The sequence below is a fragment of the Geospiza fortis genome, unplaced genomic scaffold, assembly GCF_000277835.1.
Source record: "Geospiza fortis unplaced genomic scaffold, GeoFor_1.0 scaffold206, whole genome shotgun sequence".
NCBI classification, from domain to species: Eukaryota; Metazoa; Chordata; class Aves; order Passeriformes; family Thraupidae; genus Geospiza; species Geospiza fortis.
Window position 1 is genome coordinate 6,918,004 of NW_005054311.1, and position 22,259 is coordinate 6,940,262.

Consider the following 22,259-nt stretch of genomic DNA (forward strand, 5'->3'; position numbering starts at 1 on the left):
TCTCCTTTTCTTTAAGTCCTACATAAAACCCAGGAAATGCAGCATAATTTTTAGCACTTAGTGTAACAGATCAAAAACCATGCTGAAACACAATGCTCCAGAAAATACTGAAAACAGGTTTGTGAAGCAGGGGCTCTGATTCAGGCTCTGAGTACTGCACTTACACTGTTGCAACTTTAAGTGCCTCAGCAGAGCTCCACTAGAATGGCACCTGCTGCTCCCTGAGTGCCTGATGTGCTTCGGGTTTTGTGAAAATATCAGATGATAAAAGTCAGCACCAGGGACCTCTCCATGCCCTGCTAAGACAGTGACATGTTTGTGCTCTTGATTTGTTACACGTACAATGGAGACTCAGATATCAAATAAAAAGATATTTGGTAGACCCCCATTAATTTTCACTGGTTGCCTTTGAATTTGTTATTAAATTGCTTTGTTCTATGGCATCATCTAGGAGACAGATTCACTAGTTTCCTATCACAGTTTTGTTTTTTCAAAGCAAAGCTTCATCCTGGTGGGATGCACCCAAGACACTGGGATGAAATTCCTCCTCAGTATTGGAAAAACTGTTTAGTATTTAAAGTATATCAGATTTCTGAATCTCATACAAGAACAAAATACTTCCCATTTGCTAGGGATTGATACCTTGTGTAGCTACAGCACTGGAACAGGCTACACTGACTTGATTTAGTCACTAAATCATTATTCTGTTTCTTGGCAGGTAATATTTTGATTAAAATTTTACAGACATAAGTGATTTGCAACGTATTTTCTTATTTCCTTTGCCGGAAGGCTTTCAGAGTTTCAGGATTCTAAAATAAGCAATGTTTAAAAAAGAGTCAATTATAGATGCTTTAGAAATAAACAAAATGCTAGTTTTGACATTAAAAATGGTTGTTTAGAGAAATGAAAGAGAATGTATGGATGAAATTTTGGGTCTGCATACACAGGTTTTAATATTGATTTTGACTGCTGCCAGATTTATATTGTATGCACATGAAAATGTAACCACACAATGATGTAGTACTTGATTATACTTGCAGCTTTTCAGTGCACTGTATACATTTGGAAGCCACAGTTCATTGCTTTCTGTTGGGATTTCTAAGTCAAAAAAAAAAAAAAGAAAAAGGAGAGTAAAGCTATTTGCAGAACTAGAAACAAGCCCAGGATTTATTCTCTTAGGAGTGGCTTATGGAAGGATCCACTTGCTTAAAATTTGTCAGTGGACTGTTTGTCCTCCTGTTTGTACTTAGCAGTTTGGAGCTGTTGCTCTAAATGGGCAAGGGATGGGTTCCATTTTTATGCTACTTTGAGTTAAAAGCCATTCCTCCTGAATGAAAGAGGCTGCAGGCATTTTTGGTTTTGGGGAGCTTTTTCTGCCTCTGCACCAAAGCAGACCCACAGTACAGAAATGGCTCCTGTTCAGAAAGAACAAAAAAGGAGATTCTGACTGTAGCTGAGTGCTTACAACATTCAGATGCTGTGTCTCATCCAACTCCTTCTTTGTGTATTTTATCCAGAAACTCCTTATGGATTAAAGCAGCTCACAGCAGAAGCTTGTCTATTTGTGTATTAGCATATTTTTTATAGAACCATGCAATGGTTTTGTTTGGAAAGGACTTTGGAAGGGACTTTAAAGATTATCCAGCTCCCACCTCACAGCCCTGGGTAAAGATATCTCCTGCTAGACCAGGTTGCTCCATCCAGCCTGGCCTTGCACACCTTGAAGGAAAAGCCAACCTATTTGGAAAAGGGTGGCTTAAGTAAAGATAGAGATCAATCACTCCTCCTCTAATTACTGACCAGTGGCTGAGGGAATGCTGCTTGCTTGTGTCCAGCATCTTCACTTTGAGCATCTTTCTTGAATGATCTTGGTGCATGAAGACAACTTTTGAAAACCTTGAATTCATTAAAGGCCTGGAAAGAGCAGGGCTCCTTGTCCAAGTAAGCTAGAAAAAAATGCTACTCTTTTAACCAGCAGCTGCCTCAGAAAATCTAGCCAAGGCTCAAGAAAAAAAAAAAAAAAGCAGGAACAGCAGCTTAGTTTAGCATGGTTACCCTGGAGATGAGAGTCCTAGCATAGCTCCCAGGAAAAAGTTGAAAATGATACAGTTTTATAGAGGATGACACTATTTTTTTTTTAATCCTTTTTAAGAACTGAAAGTCCAGAGAAGTAGAAATGAATCTATCCTGCTGCTGTGATGTCCTGCCAAGGGGACTTAATGTATATCAAGCCAATTTTCTATAGAGATGTGTGGTCTGAGCCTCAGCTCCATGATTTACAGGGTACTTTCCATTGTGGTACCTGCCCTGCCCCTTGCACACTGGATTTAGCCAGACCCCCTCACACTGGGCTGAGCAGCATTTCTCACCTCAGGGGAAAGCAGAGAGTGAGTGCTGGAAGTAAAAAAATGGAAAAAGTCAAGCTTCTCTGAGACATTTTGCCCTTTGTCTTTCATATGCATCACATATGGTGAACTTGCTCATATTTATATGTCAGCTTCCTCTCCCCCAAAACTGCTTATGACATAATTTCACCACCACAAATAATCCTATATATTAATTCATATAAGTAAATTATGCTCCTTCAAATTTCTTAATGAAGCAATACTGCATCATAAGGCATATCTCTCAGTGACTCAACAAGGACATTTTATATGGGATTGCATGCTTTGTCAGTAAAGTGGGTCACTGTCAATGGAGAACAGAACCTTCTGGGTTTTGTGTTAATTTCTGTAAGGTTATAAGCTCAGTCTGTTAGACACCAAATAGTGGTATAGGAGGAAAGAAAGGAAAATTAAGGCAAAAGAAACACAAATCTCTATTCCTGATACTCCATGTGACAGGAAATCATTTTTAATGTGTGAAGTGACCCAGTAACGTGGAATTTCACACTTCCATCCACGCACTAGAGGGAATTATTCTTAGAAATACAGCTCCTTAAAGAAAAGCAGGGGAGGGAACTGAGCAAACAGAGCATTTGGTTTTTCCTCTGATGTGAACAACATCAGACCTCATTTGTGGAAGCAAAATTCCCACTCCTCTCTCTGTCTGGCCCCCTTCTTTCAGTTTTTAGCAGATAAATTCAGCTGCCTTCTGCATCACCAAAGCAGACAGGAAAGGAGAGGTGTGGGATGAGCAGAATGCATGCTCTGCTCCTCTCCTCTCCTCAGCTTCCAGAGCAGTTAATCTAATGGGAATGGGAAACAATCCACTGACAGTCGCTGCCGTTCCATTCTCTCCTCTCCTCCTCCTTTGAGCTAGAAAGGCAGGAGGTTTTGTGACTCAGTTCATGTGTTTGAGGGTTTGTCTTTACTGCTGTGCTGGCTGAAGCCCGTGCAGAGTGCTGCCCAGCAGGATGCACATGCAAAATCCCTAAACAGATCCATACTGCTCTGAAGTAGAGTTAGTTGGCCGGGGGTGGTGAAGAAGCTCAAGTCCTGCTGACACTTGAACTGCTAATGCAAATGGGATCCAGTTGAAAGCTGTCACTCATCAGATGCTAATCCAGTCAGTCAAATGTCAATGAAATAACAATGCCATTAGAGCATCTTTATACCAAGTGATTGACTGAACTGACAGAAGCAATTTTGTCATTAGATGACTTAAATCAACCTTACTTGGATGACTAGTTGTCTTTTGGAGGTACTTCTGCAGTCAGGTGATTTATGTGTTGGAGTACTCCTTGAAGTACCACTCCCAGGGCCAGAGGGTAAGGAAAAATAAACGCTCAAAAATCGGAATTTGTACTCTTCATCTCTTTTGGGTTTAACAAATTTTAATCTCTAACAGTTGAAAAGAGGCTAAGAAAGATATTTCTTCTCAGTATTGAATAATGCTGTTTCTTGAGTAACTTCTTGACAGGGAAGAGAGAGACTAGGGCATAGTGAGTGTGAACAAACAGTGTTAAAGGATGCCAGACCTTATGTGGGATATTTCTTTTTACAGCTGGCTCATGAAATGTAACATCTGTGTAATGTTTTACAGTGACAAGTTCCTGAACAAACAGCTGCTCCTGGAGCAATATTTTCATTTGCTTTCTTCTTTTTTTCCCCCCTCTGTTTCTTTTTCAGATAATGGCTCTGGGTCAGGAGAAGGAGGTGAGTACCAAACTCCACTTATCTTTGGTTTTGGTCTTTCTTTTAAACAAATGTGTGCCAGTTTTGTACACATATATACACATGGCTACTGTATACCACATGAATTGAGGGAAAATTATGGCACTTAAAAAAAGCTTTAAGGTTGCAGTGTTATTGGACCATCTCAAAGCAGTAGTGGTAGAGGAGTAGGTTGTAGTCTGCATTTCACCAATACTGTTCTCTCAGATTTGACCTATATAATTTTTCATTTGTTACCAGCAATGCAGTGCACTATTTAGATCCCTATTTCACCTGTATTTCTCTCCAGAAAATGACCATTCACAATAAATTTCTTACCATTTTTCCCTTGTATTTATTTCCTTAGTGTCTAAAATATCTGTTACCTTATGCTTGGTTGAGCTTGTTGCCTAAAATATAAATCAATTGCATTATGATATCTATTTATATAAAGTATTTGAATATATATTCAAATATATATATATATTGCTGTATATTCCAAGAGGGAATGTAGTACAGCTGGTGGTAGTAGAAGCGTTCCCATCTTTCAACACATCTTAATCTTCTTTCAAGGATTAAAAGAAAATTATCTTAATTTTATCTTTGATACTACTTACAAGAATACATATAGAATGAAAAATATGAGATACACATATATATATACAAACACAGAAAAACTGTTTTGCCTTTAGGCTTTGCCAGTATTAAGAAGGTGTTGCATTTCATGGTGATGGGACTGAGTTTTGAAGTATTGCAAATCTTGTCTAGCTACATAAAAATGTGTTTTTGTGGAAAACCATCTATGGCATCACTGCGTAGCTAAATGTAACAGTAAACTTTTCAAAAACCAGGAGCTAGCTCACTCTTTTTTTCCTGTCTGGAGGTGAAGGGGGGCATTTCTGTCCCCCTAAATAAGCTGCTATCAGTAAATTCCTGGGCTGCTGCTAGCTGCTAGCTGCTGCTAGGGCCATTCTCACCTTTGTTTCCTTTTGGGGCAGTGTCTGAAGGAACAATTTTCTGCTCAAACACTTCCTCTTCTTACCTCCATAGGTGACTTTTCTGATGCTTCACACCCTTTCCCCAGCTCTGTTTGCTTCTCCCTCCCCCTTTGTTAGCCAGCCTGTTATTCCACTAGGACTGCTCCCTGCAGGCCGAGCTTTCTGGCCTTGGTACTGCTATGCAGCTATGGTTGGAGACAGATGACAGTAATTTAGTCCATGTTTCACTTTTTTTTTTAGAACAGTTTTAGAAAAGTTTGAATGCCATTGAGATTCGTCGTGTTTGGGTTTTTTTTCAGTATTTTCTAACTGCATACAAAAATCCTGGTTAAAGTCCCTTGTAAATGTTACAGTGTTGACCTGGAAGAGATTGGCAGCCAGCTGATAGATGTGAGGATTCTTTGGGTAGCTTCAAGAGCAGTTTGGAAAAACATAGGCCAGAACATGCTATGTTTTGTTTCCTGCACACTGAAGAGGTGAAAGGTCCATGTTCAAATATACTCATCCTTGATTTGGGGCAGGAGGCTGAGCCCAAATCCACCTGTGGGGGCAAGAGAGACCCACATAGCTTTCCCTTTGTCATTGCTGTTCTTTTTGTTCTCACTTGAAATGTTCATTGAGCCTGGGACAAAGAGCTGGGGAGGAGGGATTCGTGCTGTGGAAAGGCTTTGTTAGCTGGGGCTCAGCATGCCAGTGCATTTGAATTATTTATGCAAAATAGAATGCCATCAGCTGAGGAGGTTTGGTGGTCCCTCGATACCTTGCAGAAGTAGTTGGTGCATTGTCTTGGGAGGTAGAATATGTAGATGCAGTTCACTTCAGGCAGAAAAAATTGAATCTGGTTTCCTTGGCCCCAGGTGAGTTTCTGCAGTGCCTGGGTATTGAATTAAGAAGGAACAATGTACCCACTCTGTCCTCTGGCAGTTTTGTCACATTAGGCCTTCATTTATTGGGGCTTCTTCTGAGTGCCTTTGGGCCAACTGAAATGTTCCTTCTTCTGTTCAGTATGAAAACAGCTGGGTTTAGTTCTTTATTTTAGGTTAAGGAAAAGGAAATTTAAACAATGAGACATTGAAAATCCTGCTTGGCTCTTCTTCCTTTTTTAATACATCTTGGATATTTGTGATACATTGAATTATTCCTGTCCTCGTGCATCTTCCTAACTAAACTGGGTGTTGGGTAATACTTCTGTGGGACAGCCGTTTACTCTTCAACATGTTGTGTCATTTTCTGTGTCTGAAAGCAATCCTTCAAAGAATGGAAACCATTGCTGCTTTGGTTATTGAACTCTGCCCTGGCTGAAAAGTCAAGGATATTTTTGTAACTGGAATTTGGTTGGTTTTTTTCATAATTTTCATAATTCAAGTAGCTGTAAAAGTGTTACATGAAAACATTAGATCCTGAAAAGTCTTACTACAAGTTCAGGGAATTCAGAAGGAAAACCAGACTTCTGGAAGACTGTTGGAGCTATTGAGGATGGAAATGTATTGTTTGGAGTCCAAACAAGAAGAAAGGAGAGAAGCCCAAGCAGAGGATGACCTGCAGGGTAGAGGTGCTCCACGGTGTCCCCCACACTTCTGCCTCTCTAGTTATTTCAGCTATGGGACTGTCTGCTGCAGAACTGCATCCTGGCCTCATTTTCTCAATAAAGGAATGTTTAATCTCACACATCTCATACTCTTGGATAAGGGTGCTCAAATGGGAACCTAATTCCCTGGGGAGCCTCTGTGCCGTAGGGGTTGGGTACAGCCGCTGCTCGGAAGCACAAGGACACTTCAGTGGAAGTGGAAAAAATGCAAGGATGAGTGAGAGAGAACCAGCAAGCGAGCAGACATACTAGCTTAGAGACTTGTGTTTTCTTCCTAGGATCTGTGATTCCAGATGTTAATCAGAGAATCGGTGTTTGCTGTGTTTCTCAAACATGCAATTAGTGTGATTGTGTATGCACCAGTGATGCTTGCACACACGGAATGGATGAGCACAGCTGCTTGTGTGCATTCAGGAGGCACTGCAAGTGCCCTGCAGATGCACTGCTTGCTGGTGGATTTTTAACTTTGAAAGAAAGTAAGTGGGAAAGCATCTGAGTTGTGCTCTTCAGTTGCTACAGCTCTGCCTGAGACAGTCACCACTGCTGAAATTAGCTGTTGGCCTCCTGTTCAGCTAAGATTTGTGCTACTGATTCACACTGTTCTTCCTCGTTTTCTGCATTTCATTGCAGAGCAACCTCATTGATGATTCTGAAACTTGACTTCATGCATACTCTCCCTCCTACTCCCAAACTGTGATGTTAATGCATTCATTTCTACATTAAAAAAAGAAAAAAAAAGTAGATTTAGAAACAAGAGAAAAATGCACAAAAGATTTTTTTTCCTCAAAGATTCAAAGATTGCTTCAGACAATCTCTTGCCTTAGTAGTTGTCACGTGCTACAATAAAAAACACCTAAAGACCATGGAACTGCTGGTTGAGGTTCTCCACAAATCATCTTTACTGTTACAAAAATACTAGATTTTAGGAAAATAATTAAGAGTGGGAGGATTTTTTCAGTATGCCTGAATGAGATGAAGAAATATAATTTTTTAGGATGACACAATTGTCTAGTTGCCCTCTGACATTCTGAACGAGCTATTTCAATTTTCTATGCTCTGTTAGCATTGAGTTGTAATAAAAGGACCCATTTTTCTAATTTCAGAAGCCTGAAATTTCATTAGCGTAATAAAAATTGTAGTTATGAAGCAAAGCAGTTGGTCACTTGTGGCAATGGGTATCCTGAGCCACTTCTAAGAAGAATATATGATTGTCAGTTCAGAAATGAGAGAAATTTCAAAAATCTCAATAGTCTACCATTGTGTTTTGCCCCTACAGAAGGCAATGTCAGAGAGCCTTTAAAGAGTTTTACTCAGCCTTTAAAGAGTTGCCTGGCTGGGGTCATGCCTGAAGATGGTGGGATTCTTTAAATTTGCATCTAAGATGTGGGCTTCTCTCTGTATTCTCATGTGAATCATTCTGCAATATCCCTGTTCTGAAGAATACAGTCATAAAATTAGGCCCTTTGTTTCATCAATATTTTGTTAGAATTTGAGGCAGAACCAGAGAAGGGCAAGGTACAGGCTCAGATTTGTGCTCATCTCTGCCAGTTGTAAATTGCAGCAATATTTGAACTGCTGGATGTATTTCCAGAACATGTAGATTGGGGCACAAAAAATTATTCTGAGGCCATCACATGCACATAAAAAAGTAGATTGCCAGCTTGCAGCTGTGATGTTGACTTTGTGATATAGTAAAGCCTTCGCAAGAATGTGTTGAAAACCATCAGCATTTGTAACATACATCATGAAAGAGCTAACAAATGGTAAAGGCTTTTCAAGCCAGCCTCTCAGAAACAAATCACTGTCCTAGAAGAAGCACGTTCCCTGCTCTAGTAATCAACCAACAAGGGTGACATTTCTAAGTGCCCTACTATGCCCATAACATTAATTTTTAATTCATTTTGTTCAGTGTTTGTCTGTGTACCTGAACAAAATGACCTTTTGATATTAAAAAAGTTGTAATGGTGGTTAGACAGATGGCACCCAATCATTTCAGGCTTTTAAGCTAAGGAAATAACATGCTTGCAATACATATAGCTAAGTTAATTATTATTAAAATAATTTGTTTTGAATTTCTAATCCCTCTGAAATTTAATAGCTGAAGTATCTTGTGATGAACGTCTAGCAGATTGCATTTAGTAATTAATAAATTGATATACAGTATGTGCTTTTTAGCAGGCTGCCATCTGTTCCTTCCCCTCACTGGGGACAACACTTATCCAGTAATTGTCACACAGTCAGGGTGGAATAAACACACACAATTTAGAGCCTCGAATATTTTCTATTTTAATTTGTAATAGTGCCACTGATTTGTTTTAATGTATTTTAATATGACTTGCAGAAACTTGATGGTGATTAGCACCCTGGATAGGAGGTAGCATCAGGTCTTTTAGCTATTCCTACAATGCTGTGTGACTTAGGAAGATTTAAGATGCGGATTCCATCACCTGGCTTGTCACTGAATACCACTTCAGCTTCAAATAGCCTTATTTATTGTTGTCAAGATCACATTCTATGTAGGTAAAATTAACACTGAAATAAAACAAGCAAGAATTGCTGTTTTTACAGCAAAGGTTCATAAAGGCAGAGGCAAAGGCCCTAAACGTTCAGGCACTCTGTTGGTGGAGACTTATTCTAAGCAGGTTTTTCAGGGATGCTGGAGCATGCTTGGAAGGATGGTGGAGCCAGAGGCACATAAAGACAGACTCCTTTTCCTTCTTGCACAGGATATGTAATAAATGAGGAGAGATTAATCTCATATACCTTGCACTGGGCATCCAGTGTGTTCATGAAATTGTGGGACACCTCCCTTGGCATCCGGTGACTTTCTTGTCCTTTGTTTTCTGCCATCATCTAATCATGCTTATTTTCCCTGGTTCTTACTCTGGAGCTGTTGTGTCTTCCTTTGGAGAGAAAGCAGTTAGCTGCATTTGAAGCAGGGAGTGAGTGGATGCTTGAGTTCTCTAACTGGAGGTTTCTGCAGTTTGAAAGCTGATCCAGTCTTGCAATAGGCCAGCTTTTCTTCCATTATCCACTGTGTCACGTGCACAGAAGCAAGGCAGAAGTTCCAGTTCTCAGGCCTGTGAAATCCCTACCACCTCACAAGGGTAGCAGGAGTCTTACAGTGCATGTCCTCATGTCCTTTGCTTATTAAGTGACACATTGTCATTGTCACAAGCACTGGGCAAGCCAATCACCTTGGCTGGGTTGTGATTAGGGGAGCAATCTTCAAACTCCCCTCCTCCAGGCACCTAAGTAGACCCAGCATCCTCCTGTTAAGCCTGTAACGCCTGTTCTTGCAAAATCCAATTCCAAAGGCTGGTGCCTTTACTGAAGCATGCTTGAAGCAGCAGTTTGTGGTCCACATTGCACATGGAGAGGATCTTTCAGCCACGTATAGATCTCTGCTGGACCAAGCCACGCTTTGCTTCTAAGCCAGCTGGGTGGTTGGATAAGAGAGCAGGACCTTCCACGCTGCCAAAAACTGCTTTGGCATACGATCCAGCAGTGTGGTCAACAGAATTCAAGACATCACTTGCCAGAACTTTGGGAGAGCTCAGGGTAGTGTTGCACTTGCTTTAAATATATACTTACAGACAAAAAGAGCAGGTTTGCAGCTTTGTTTCAAATTATGGGAACAATCTCCTTTTTAACTAAGTGCGTCATTAAAGTTGCCCTAAAAGTTAATGGAATGTAGGATAAGTCACTAAGCTCTGGAGTGAATTGCAGTCCTTAGTGTGCAGTTCCGTGGACTGTGGTATTTTGAGAGGAATTTTCAGAGCTAGCCATACAGAGAGAATCACAGTCAGAAATCTTTTTGAGATTAGTTGATCCCATAAGATATAGTAAAAATCATTATGATCCCAAAGTAGTTAGGAATTGGTTTTCAGAGGGGCTTTCCTGGACATTCTGTCAAGGAATTCTATCTATACACAGTTACCGAGGAGTTCCAGCTCCCCCCTCTTCACTGGGAACAGTGATAAATACAAATATACAACATTGTTCCCTTTCCAAGCTGTGCCTTAGGGCAGACAAAACTTCACCTTGACACAGATGGATGCTCTTGCTTTAAGCCTGATTGAAAGCCCTCAGCAGAAACCAAGCCACATTACCATTGCAGGAACACACAAATGAGTTGCTGAGGGAAGCAATTTACTGCTGCCCAGTTCCTCTAGAGCTGCTCTCCATTGACAGGCTCCTGCCCTGCAGCTCCTAAGATATAGCTGGCCATCTTCTGCAGAGGAATAATGACTCGAGGAGAAGTGTAGGGCGCACAGCTCAGAGAGACAACTGGGAGCCACGGATCCTGTCTTTGTGCCTTGTTTCTTTTGAAGGACAGAGCATTAATGAGGTGCTGCCCTGAAACATGTAAGGAAGCTGAAAAGAGAGGGAAAATGAGCTTTCACTCAACATCAAATTAATATGTCAAGAACAGAATTAATCAAGATACTCACAAAACCAAGAAGAAGAAATTCTCTAGTCATCTATACATCAATATTAGAAGCTTGCATAATAAACAAGAGGAGACTAAATTGCTCATTTGGGTGCATATTTTGACCTAATTGTTATTACTGAAACCTACTGGGAAGATCCAATTGATTGGAATATTAAAATTATTGCCTACAACCTATGTAGGAACAATCAAATGGGGGAGAGAAAGGAGAAGGGAGAGGCAACATGTCAAGGGATATATTGCCATTTGAAGATGTTTACACCAGAGAAAGATGCTCTCAAATATTAATGGGTTAACATATTTTAACAGGATACAGGTGTACATGTCTTCTACCAATTCAGGTTAATAAACTATATTCATCTACTCTGTGTTGGTGGGAAATTGTATTGTGTTTTCTTGAAGGACTTGTCTTGGTTCCAGACAGGACAAGGTTCATTTTTGCAGTAGCCAGGAGGTGGCATGGCCAGGACTCAGAAGTTATTCTACACCACCTCACATATTGCTGGGGGCAGGGGAAGGGAGTCTTTTCCAGAAGGAATGGTAGGGGCATTTTTGGTAGGGGCAGCATGGCTGCAGTCAATTTGGGTGCTGCAGTGAGCATATTAGTATTTGAATCAGTCTCTCTTCTGTGCACTTTTGTTTGTAATATTGTTGCTGTTACTGTTTGTTTTCTTATCTCATTGCTGTCTCCAGTAAATTGTTCTTGCCTCGACCTGTGAGTTTTAATTTTTGTGCCTCCAGTTTACCACACCATCCCATCACAGGGGCAACGGGGAGGGGAGAGCAGAGCCAGAGAGCAGCACATGATTTGGAGATTCTTGCTGGGGACACTGAGTGGGAAGTACCATTCCTAAACCACAACAGGACATCAGTCTATATTATATGCAGTGTCTAATACTGTGACTGCTAGAACATAATGCAGCTAGCAGTGAAAGATGCTTCTGAATATCGTAGGTGACTGATATACATGAGGTCCAGCAATCTAATCTAATCAAGAAAAAAACAATAGTCACAATTTTTTAAAAACAAATGGAATTTTAAAAGGTAGAGAAAGCAATTTTAGGAAGGGAGGCAGGGGAAAGGAGAGAGAGAATTTTACATCAAATAATACATAGAAACAATGAGAAGTAGTTGTGGGCTATGATTCTGAAAGTAAAATTGTGTGGGGACATTCACAGGGAGCATAACGAGCTGAAGAGGAAGGGTGTGTATGCTGCATGTGCTTGGTGTGCGTGTTACTTCTTTTGCTCCATTGCAAAATTGAAATACTGCAGTAAAAGTGCTCAGTAAAGCACTCTGGTTGCATTTGTAGTCAAGTCAGATAGTATAAATGGGTTATGATGAAATGTTTTCCATGCTAGTGGTACCACAGAAGGATATTAAGCATGTTGAAGTATTTTGTAACCAGCAGGTTTGCCAGGTTTGCACCTGAAAGCTTTAAAAATGGGTGGTAAAGAATTCTCTCGGCTGTTGATGATTTTTTGTCTCTTTTTCTTTAGTAGAATAATGATAAATAATATAGAAATATTTTCAGAAGAGATAAATGTGATGACTGGGGGGCAACAACCTCTCATTCTGGCACCTATGAGAAGCACAGCAGTGAAATAGAAGGTGGAAAAATCAACTGAGTACAAAATTAAGGGAGAGGAAAAATACTAATGCCAGTCACTGTGAGTTCATGGAAAACCTTTATTGAGAAAATCACCATTTTTTAAACTGATTTTTTCAAGAAAGGCATTTGTACAGCAGAACATTTTATTTAAGAGTACAACCACAGAGCCTTAACCTTTCTCAGTCAAATGCCATCTTTAATCTGATACAAGTCTAAGTAACTAGAGAGCACAGCATCCACACAGTGCACATCTAACGTGAAAAAATACTGCAAATCAATAGATCATTAAATGTTAAGGAGTTGGCAGAAAATGAGTGTGTTTCTGTTCTTGGCCTTATGACCCCTTCCACTGGTGACCTGGGAGCAAATCAGTCAGCACTGATTTGGTGTGGATGACAGAGAACAAGTCACTGAGCTAACAGGATGCATAAGCAGGCAGGATTGTAATGTCTGAGGACAGTTATCTGTAGCGAGTGCAGGACCTAGGTAATTTTTCCTTGATGTCAGGAAAACATCTCTCCTACAGACTGTTGACCCTGAAAAGTATTCATTGGGGAATAAAGTGGATAATAAAGTTAATATGATTGTCAGTGCAGAAAAATGGTCAAAAAGTAATGTGGTTGTTTGATGTTTAAAGTGAAGAATGTCACGAATGGTATTTGGCTTTGGTGACAACTTTTCTGGAACAATATGTCCAGCTCTTGTACTCGTACCTCCAGAAGGTGTCAACTTGCTGACAAAGGGCATCAAGGGTCATAAGAACAGAAAAAGAAGTGGAAATACCATGAATGAAAGCAGTACCATTTGTTTAACTTATTCAAACTGTAGGGGATGATTTATTAGCATGGAAAAGGGAAATCTGACACTAAAGGACGCTTTAAAATGCCAAATGTAGGCATAGGAATGTGCCACCTGGAAAGGAGGAGAAATCAAATAAGATGTGCATTTGTAAAGATAAAAGCAGATGACCTCTACTGCAACTTGATAAGAATGTTGATAGAATTTCTACAGCAGGAATTTTGTTTGATAGATATTAATCTCTGGAAAATGCACAGCATGGCAGTTAGCTTGCAGGTCTCACCTGCACCATTCTTCATGGAAACACAGCCCCACAGGTCAGAGGGAGTGATTCCCTGCAGCCAAGATCCAGGGAAATTAGGAAGAGCTGTTGTGGATTTCTTTTTACTGTTTGTATTTAAAGAATGTAAATTCAGCTGTTCCATTGGTGGTGTTTGATTTACTGTTGCCACAGCACATAAAGCTGCTATGAGGAGAGGAAGGGAATCACTTTGATCTCCGTCCATCTGGCAGCCCGGTGCAGTCAGCTGTGCACCACCACCATGATACTGTGATCCACTTTAAGTGGATCTTGACTCCCTCTGCAGATTTCTGTGGTTCTTTTCCTTCCTTTCAAATACCTAGCCCTCCTTCATCACTTTGTTAAAAATCAAAAATAGGAGTGGCTAATGGTAGTGAAACAGTAAGAGTATAACTTATTTCTTTTTTATGTGGTAAATTTTCTCTTGGTGAAGACTTTTAATGTCCATGTCAACAGTAAAATTATTGTAGATGATTTTAGGATCAGAATATTTGAGATATTGATTTTACTTTTTAGGGCACATAGCATTTCTACCAGATTTTTGTCAGTTTTTTCTTTTATTCCTGTGGAACTAAGCACAGTAGTCTGGAAAATACACCACAGCATGTGTGACATATGAGCACAGTCTAATCTCATAGGCAGGAATCAAAAAGGGGAAAAATTGCAAGCAGTAACCTTGCATGAGGATATCTGTAATTAAAGACTGTCACAGAAAATAGCATTTAAATCCCCAGTACCTAATATTCAAGGACATCTAAAGGGACAGGGTTTATACATTATCAGTGGCAATTAAGAGTAAATGTGACTGGGATACATGTCAATGCCAGGTATGTGCCTGGTGAAGCGGGAATAAATAAAAATGACTGAAATAAGAATAAAGGAAGAGCCAATCAATGAAGCATTAGTGTTTTCAGATATGCTTTTCTATCGCTGCTACAGTTCTACCAACCTCCAATTGACTGACTTTCAAAAAGGGAACACTATTAAGGTTAATAGCTTCAGTATATGACAGCTTTATGTTGACAGTATTCCTGAAAGCAAATGGATTTAGGTAAGCAAAAACAGAGCTTAATTTAAAAGTAATCCTTTCTGTTATTGTTTGTTTTCAGAGTATGAAGGATCTGGGACAGAAGTTCAGAGAAAACACTCAAAATGTGGCGTTTGCAAATACAGGGCCGAGTGTGATGAAGATGCAGAGAATGTCGGGTATGTAGTGTTTCCCCTAACAATATCACTGAACAAAAGGGAAAAAATGTTAAAGGTACATGATTTTCTACTTGACTGTCTTTGTTCTTATTAACTGAAGCTTTAATGCCATCCAGTAATAATGTGTTTGATATGTGTCTGTAAAAGAACAAACCATCTGTGGTCGCAAAGTAGTGGGAGAAAACAACAGAGAGTTGTACTAGAAAATTTTTAGCTAATATTTTTCAAAGAGCCTTGATTTGTTTTATCCTGCCAACAGAACAAGTCAAAAACCAAACAGGAATGCAAAATAAGTACTGATTATTCAACCCTGAGATTTTTTTCTCTATGTTCTCCTTGTTCATAAAGTATAACATGCAGTTATTTCCATCAGTATTAACTTTGGACCTAAACGTGAAGTTGAACTGGGGACTTGAGCCAGTCAGATCTTCCAAATTCCCTGTGGCATTTGATCTCTTAGATGCACCCAGGGGGAAATTAGTGAAAAATATTAATTATTGTCAATTAAATTTCAAAACAAATTATCAAGAAACAAGAAGCTTTTAAAGACAATTCATAATGCAGAAGCAGATGCACCACATTTCCCTGCTCGAGGTACTTGGTTATATTACACCCCAGCTGTCCAGGCTCCGTGGAACTCTAAGAAGGGGCAGAGATATCATGAAGGAAAGGGCTTCTTCAGACAGCCCCATGAGGCTTTAAGGGGTTTTTAAAAGAAGCCCTGTCTGCTGATGGGGCTTTTTTTTCCAACAGCCTTTGTCCTAGCAGTGGCCACCAGTGGTTTACTGGGATCTGGGCTGGTGGCAGGTACTGGGTTTGTGGCTGCAGACACCGTGCATGAAAGTGTTTGAGAGACTTGCAAATGGTACATTTTTGTATCCACAGAGGGAACAGCATCCCAGAATAACAGTGCCTGAACATCACTAATCGGAGAAAACATCACTCTCCCTTTTCTTGTCTTCCAGCTGGAATCAATTTAAAGTTAAAATATGTCTTAATTGCACAAGGTTTTATTACAGGATACCAGCATGAAGACATCTTAGGCAGTAAAGCAGCTTAGCACTAACATTCAAGATGTACATTCAAGATTAAATTGTAGAATACAAGGGAAAGCAAAATGGTAATAGTGCTCATGAATACTAGCATGATACTTCACAATTCATAAAATGCCATAGTACTGAATCCAGCTTGCTCTTTCCAGGAGAGAGACAAATGAACTGGAGCTGTTTTTGTAATACTAATAATCTTTTGGAATATTGCCTTGGTCTACTTCATTTATGACTGGAAAGATGGTATAGATTATATATATTTTTATATATATTTTTATATATATATATATGTATATATGTGTTTTCTTTATGCACTAAGATGTGCTTTTGGCTTTGGAAAATAAATCCTGAAGCATTCAACTTCAGTAAAAGCTTGCCTAGTCTTTCTGCACTTGTAGAGCTGGAATTCCTGCAGCTATATAGTATCTATAAGAAAATTGGGATAAAGCTGAAGGGAGCAGAAGGCTTATTATCTACATCCTACTCATATGAAATGAAACCAGTTCCTGCTTCTTGACAACAGGCAGAGAGTGCTCTTTTGCCTCTAAGATTTTTTTAATTAGTCCTCATTAAAAAAAATCAGTGGAAACAAGACCTTTTATGTAGAAAATGCACAAAAGTTAGAAAATATTCCCATGTAGGTTATTTGCAATTTATTCAATAATATTTTAAAATTCTATACAGGAATTTAATATAATTTAATTTTTTTCCCAGTGCCTTTAACCATTAAAACAGGCTTCAGTGATATTCACTGTTTAGCCATAGATAAATCAGAGTCTGTTAACACAGATTGCCTTCACAACGTTGGTTTTGACAAGTCACATAGCAAGTCACAAACTTGCTAGAGTAAAATATAGGAATTGGCATAATTTTTCATAAAATCAAAACAGTTATTTACCTGGCAGAAACCAGGATTGAAATCTTCTATTGGGAAACTTTAGTAGAGCACCCCTTATAATTGTTTTTAGCATCTAATTTTTATTCTTTCCTGCTGTGTTTCAGTGTGGGTTTTGACATCATAAAATTATATCATAACCATACAAAGTTACTGGCAACACAAATATCTTTCATTATGTATAAACACTGCTAGTCAGAAGTATCATTTCATTCAAATTTGTGCTAGATTACAAACACTATCACCCCTAAGTCTAGCAAATCACAAAACTCTCTCATTTCATAAAAATATTTTGGTTTGATTTTCCTTTTTAAGACACAAGAATGTCCACTGGAACTTTTTTGGATAGTGTGGTAATGTCTACTGAATCACAAAGAAAAGGTGTAATTAGTTCCATTCATGTAGGTTTATAAGGCCTGGACAGCCCTTGCTTGCATCTTGTGATGTTAAGACACTTAATAGAGTGATCCAGGTGATAACAGAAGGCATTTAAAGAAAATCTTGCTCCATTATAGTAACTGTATGAGTTAGCTGAGCTGTCCCCTAATGTTAAGTAGATGATCTCAAGCCATATTTATGATACAAACAGTAAATGCACAGTTATGAATTTTTTCAACTCCTTTTCCAAGCTGTGCAACCTGAGACTTTATAGACACTACCTCCTTCTGCTCCAACTGCTTGAGAAGCAAAATAATATCTCTACTCCTCATTTATCAAAAAGGAAATTAATTTATGGGTAAAATGTTTAGTGAATTGGTGGGAAGGGTGCCACACATGCCACAGCATGTTGAGTGGTTTGAGGTAAATGAGCTGGAATTAATGAGGAATCCCAGAACCTGCCAAGAGGCCACCCTCAATAGCCTAGGGAGCAGAATAGGCAATTTTTCTCCCAGTAATGGAAAAATCCTGCTAAAGACAATTTTATTTCCTGCAGAATGTGGTTTGTTTTTTGGGTCTGGAAAGTGGTGGGATCCTATGCAAAAGGTGGTGGCACCTGATGCTTTCAGTGAAAACTGTAGGGGAATCCTTACAACAGAGAAGCAGAACCAAGACCCTTTGTCATTTCCTGATTTTTGGAGTTGAGCTTGCGGGTCCTTAGACTTACCTAAGCAGGTCTTTTCTTCTCAGAGGCGTACAGTGATGTCCTGAGGGGCAACTGACACAGGTCAAAGCATGGTAAATTTTGTGTTGTCGTAATGGAAAATGTTTCTACCACGAGGGTGGTTGGACACTCCAACACCGTGTCTGGCATTTCCATCCATGGAGATGGTCTGAACTTGATCAGACCCAGCCTTGGGACTAACTTTGAGCAGGGGCTGGGAATACATGATCTCTGCACATCTCTTAAGTCTAAGTTAATCAGTTAGTCTGTGTAATTACCAAATCTTGGTGCATTTTAATAGCAAATTTAAAGAAAATTGGTTGTACAGAGCTGCAATATGTGCCCTATTACAAATTAGAGATGTTAAAATGTTTTTTGCTCTTAAATTTTATTTTCCCCTTTGAAAAAGTTACAGATTCTTAGTTTTGATGTTTGGTGTTAAAGCATTAAGGCTATCTCTTGATCAAAAATGATACATATGCTTTTATTGCGCTAGATCACACATAGTTTGAAGAAATCAGGCTTTGCACAGGGTTTTAGATTTGTATCTTCATTATTTTTTTGACTTCACAGAAACACTATCTGTGCAAGTGTTAATAATGCACAGTAAACTGAATGCAAAAGTATAAACAACTTTATAATTTCCACTGCCTCTATGAAAAATTTCAATGTTGATTCTAGGTCAAGTGGTTGAGACACAGAAATAAAATCTTAGGAGAGGGTTGTCATCAACAGCACACTTGGAAAATTTGTATTCAGCTATATGCAAATCAGTACATTATTTCTTTATCTAAACTCTGAAAGTAATCAGGTTGAGGAAGCATCATAGAAATACATTTTTCCATATTTTTCTTCTTTTTTCATACAACTTGTAAGTATTTTAAAGAGTCGCTAGTTTGTGGTCAATCTTTTCAAGGGTATAGACAATCACTTGTGGATGCACTAGTCTGAAATTGCATAAACACATAACATGTAATTTGCATGAACAGTGATTTTCTGTAGATCTGAGGTAACAGGATGCAAAGAACAGGATGGGTTGGGTGGGACTTCCTTCCCATTGAGTGCCAAAACTGAAACAGTTTGTATATATCATGGGAAAAACTGCTGCACTATTCTATCAGTGTCTGCCTTTCTCCTCTGACCATCAAATGTGTCTCTGGCCAAAAGCTTCCTCCTCTTTGTTGAACAGACAACATATTATGTATGGTGGTGTAAAATGTGTGCACAAGAGGTTGGTAGACTTATATTCTTGTGTGAGAAAGTGGCAAGAAGCCCACAAACATAGGTAGTATAAATGTGGCTGGGTGTTTTCTGTTGGAATTTTGAATTAGAAATGCATTTGTGTTGAGAAGTGGACACGGAGGTGGCAGCACAAAGCTTGGGGCCATGTAGAGCTGACGGGGTAAATTCTGTAGGTCAGATCACAAACATACAAGGTTTGCTCCTGACTTTTTCTTAGCACACACTGGGCTTTTCAGTTCTACTGACTGTTCATGAGATAAACAGATCTTCCTATCAGTACACAATCAAAAGATAGGATCTCTAGAGGGTCTGGGCTCCTGCCCTGCACTGCAACCAGGGATAATTCATCCAAGTAAGATCAAGGACTTCTCCAGGAGAGCTCTGACCATCTCCATGAAGAAAGATTTCACAGCTGGGTGTATCTGTTCAAGGGCTGAACTTGTCTCACTTTGAAATAATTTCTTCATGTTCAATCACAATTTCTTTCCCTGTGACTTGCAGCTGTTGTCTTTCACAGTGTCTTTCACTCCTCTTTGTGTACCTCTGAGAAGAGCCTCGCTCTCACCTCCTCGATAACCTCTCTTGGGTTGTTGGCCACAGCAGTCACTTCCCTAGGCTTCTCCTCTCCAGGCTGAAGAGGGGCAGTGCCCCCAGCCACTCTCACAGCAGCCCACATTCCATCCCTCTGCCCATCACAGCCTCTCACCACTGCAGCCTCTCCAGTTCCTCACAGTATTTGCTGTTACTGGGGGCTCTCAAAGCAGGACAGAGTGTTTCACATGGGACCTCATGAGTGCTGAATGCAGGACAAGAGTCACTTCCCTTGCTCTGCTGGTGCCCCTCCTGTGATGCAGCCCCCCAGCCTGCTGCTCCACTGGACCCTCAGGTTCTTTTCTGCAGAGCTGCTTCCCTGCTGGTCCACCCACAATGTGTCTTGGGGCAGTGTGACAGACGTCCTGTCATCTTCAGACCTCTGGAGGTTCCTCCATCGTGTCAAGGCCCCACTTGAGTTGTTATATTTTATTTTTTTTTTGGTCTTTGATAAGGAAATCACTAACTTAAAAGTAGCCTCACTATAAAAATTCAAATTTATCATGTTCTCAGTTTTACATAATTTTTTTAACAGAAGAAATATGGAAATGGGATTCTAAGCACATTCAGTCTTTTTTTTTTAATAAGTGTACTGTGCTGTCAAAGATATGTTTTGACTTATAATGTAGATTTTCAAGAAAGATTGACAGCTGATCCCCAAGTAGATCTTTTGAGAATAACATTTTATGAGATTTACTTTGGAAAGTAAAGGTACCTCAGAAATATATAAATTTAACTGGCCTATAATTTACATAGTGTCTGTTTTCACAAAGGCCAAGCCAGAATTTCAGAAATATTAGTATTAACAGTTAGAAATGCCAATGTGGATATTTCAAAGTCCTAGTCTCTGCCTTGTCTATATAAATTGTCCTCCAGGGAAAGATTTGGCCTGTTTGAAATCTGGCATGCAAGTTTATACTTACCTCTTTTGACCACTTTTTCACTCATTTACCAACTTTTTTTTAAATTAACTTTTTAGGGTATGATATTGGATATTCATAAGGAAGGCTATGTAAATCCTGTGTAAATGCAACTCACAGCTTTCTGATCCAACAGAAGAAAAAAATCCTAAGTGTGCAAAACAAACCATTCAGACAATAGAGAAAATCAACTTAACAAGGGATTTAAGACTGTGTTGTGGGATTATGAATTATGAAAATCTGTGTTCAGGATATTCTGATATGATAGGAATAGCATAATGGTCTTTTCACTATATTGGCTATTAAGAAATTGAATAGATCCTAGATGGGAAATAATCCATGTCTGGTTTTTGATGTATATTTTTAGTGATCTTTGCAGCAGTGTGTGCCAAGTCTTTGAAGGTTCCTATTATTTGGGGGTGGAGGGAGGGTCAGGCTGCTTTTGAGAGAGCAAACATCAGTTCACCATGTATGCTGTGAGAAGCTGACTGCAGTAAAGACTAAATTTCTTCAGTGGTCAGAGAGAGCCATGCTATGAAAAAGGGAAATGTAGGAAAAGGGATGTCTGGAAAATAGCTGAAGGTTGTGGTATTCAAAGGGTATTCTGGATTGCTGGGCAAAAGTAAAGACAGAATGCTAAAGCCAGGCACAAAGAAGCTTTGTAGAATTGGATTCTACTTCTCTTGTGCTATAAAGGGATTTTTAAAAACACACCAAAAACCTGATGGAGATTCAAGTCTAGTCAAATAGGTAGAAAAATCACTTTGAAATCCAGATTTTCTTAGTTCAAGTTTCATCAGGGAAGAACTGCACACAAGGGAAGCAGCATCAAATGAAAGCAAATCCTTCATTTGGCATGGTTATATTCTTAACTGCAATTGAAACACCCCTGCTATTTCAATTCACCTAAATTTATTCCATCAAGCATACCCTTATCCATCTGTGTGCATTTCACACACTTTGTTTTACTCTAGTGTTTCCATTTTACATTTGTAAGCAGATGTGCCAATGAATTGGTGAGTACCTGAGAGTGCTCACTCTTGTCAGCTACTGGGAAGGGATAGCAAGCAGCACTCCCTGTGAGGCCAGGCCAGAAAAATACATTTGTGAGCAAGACCCAGGTGGGCAGAAACACAGCAGCCTGATCTGTTGGTTGGAAATGCCAGTCTCTCCCAGCAGCCAAGCCCGCTCCACAAGTCAGTCATGCTTTTCCTTCCCTTTTTTCCGTCCCTTTTTTCTTTGAACCTACCAGGGTTTTTAAGCACACAGAACTTCCAACAGACCACGTACACCTTGAAGCCTGAAAACAAAAGGCAGCCTTGAAATGTGTTCTGATCTCTGGGGATCTAATTAATTTGCTAATAGCACCAAGTGCTCTTACAGCCTGAGCTTGTCACTTCATTTTACTAA

The 22,259-nt window shown here is 39.5% G+C and overlaps 1 protein-coding gene across 1 annotated transcript in view; it reads left to right on the forward strand.

The window, feature by feature from the left end:
* TMEFF1 (transmembrane protein with EGF like and two follistatin like domains 1) overlaps window positions 1-22,259 on the forward strand; it is a 118,447-nt gene that overhangs the window by 78,606 nt on the left and 17,582 nt on the right. Inside the window, exons 7-8 of the mRNA XM_014306335.1 lie at window positions 4,071-4,097; window positions 14,954-15,050. Coding sequence (XP_014161810.1) covers window positions 4,071-4,097; window positions 14,954-15,050 — 124 coding nt within the window. The remainder of the gene's footprint in view (window positions 1-4,070; window positions 4,098-14,953; window positions 15,051-22,259) is intronic.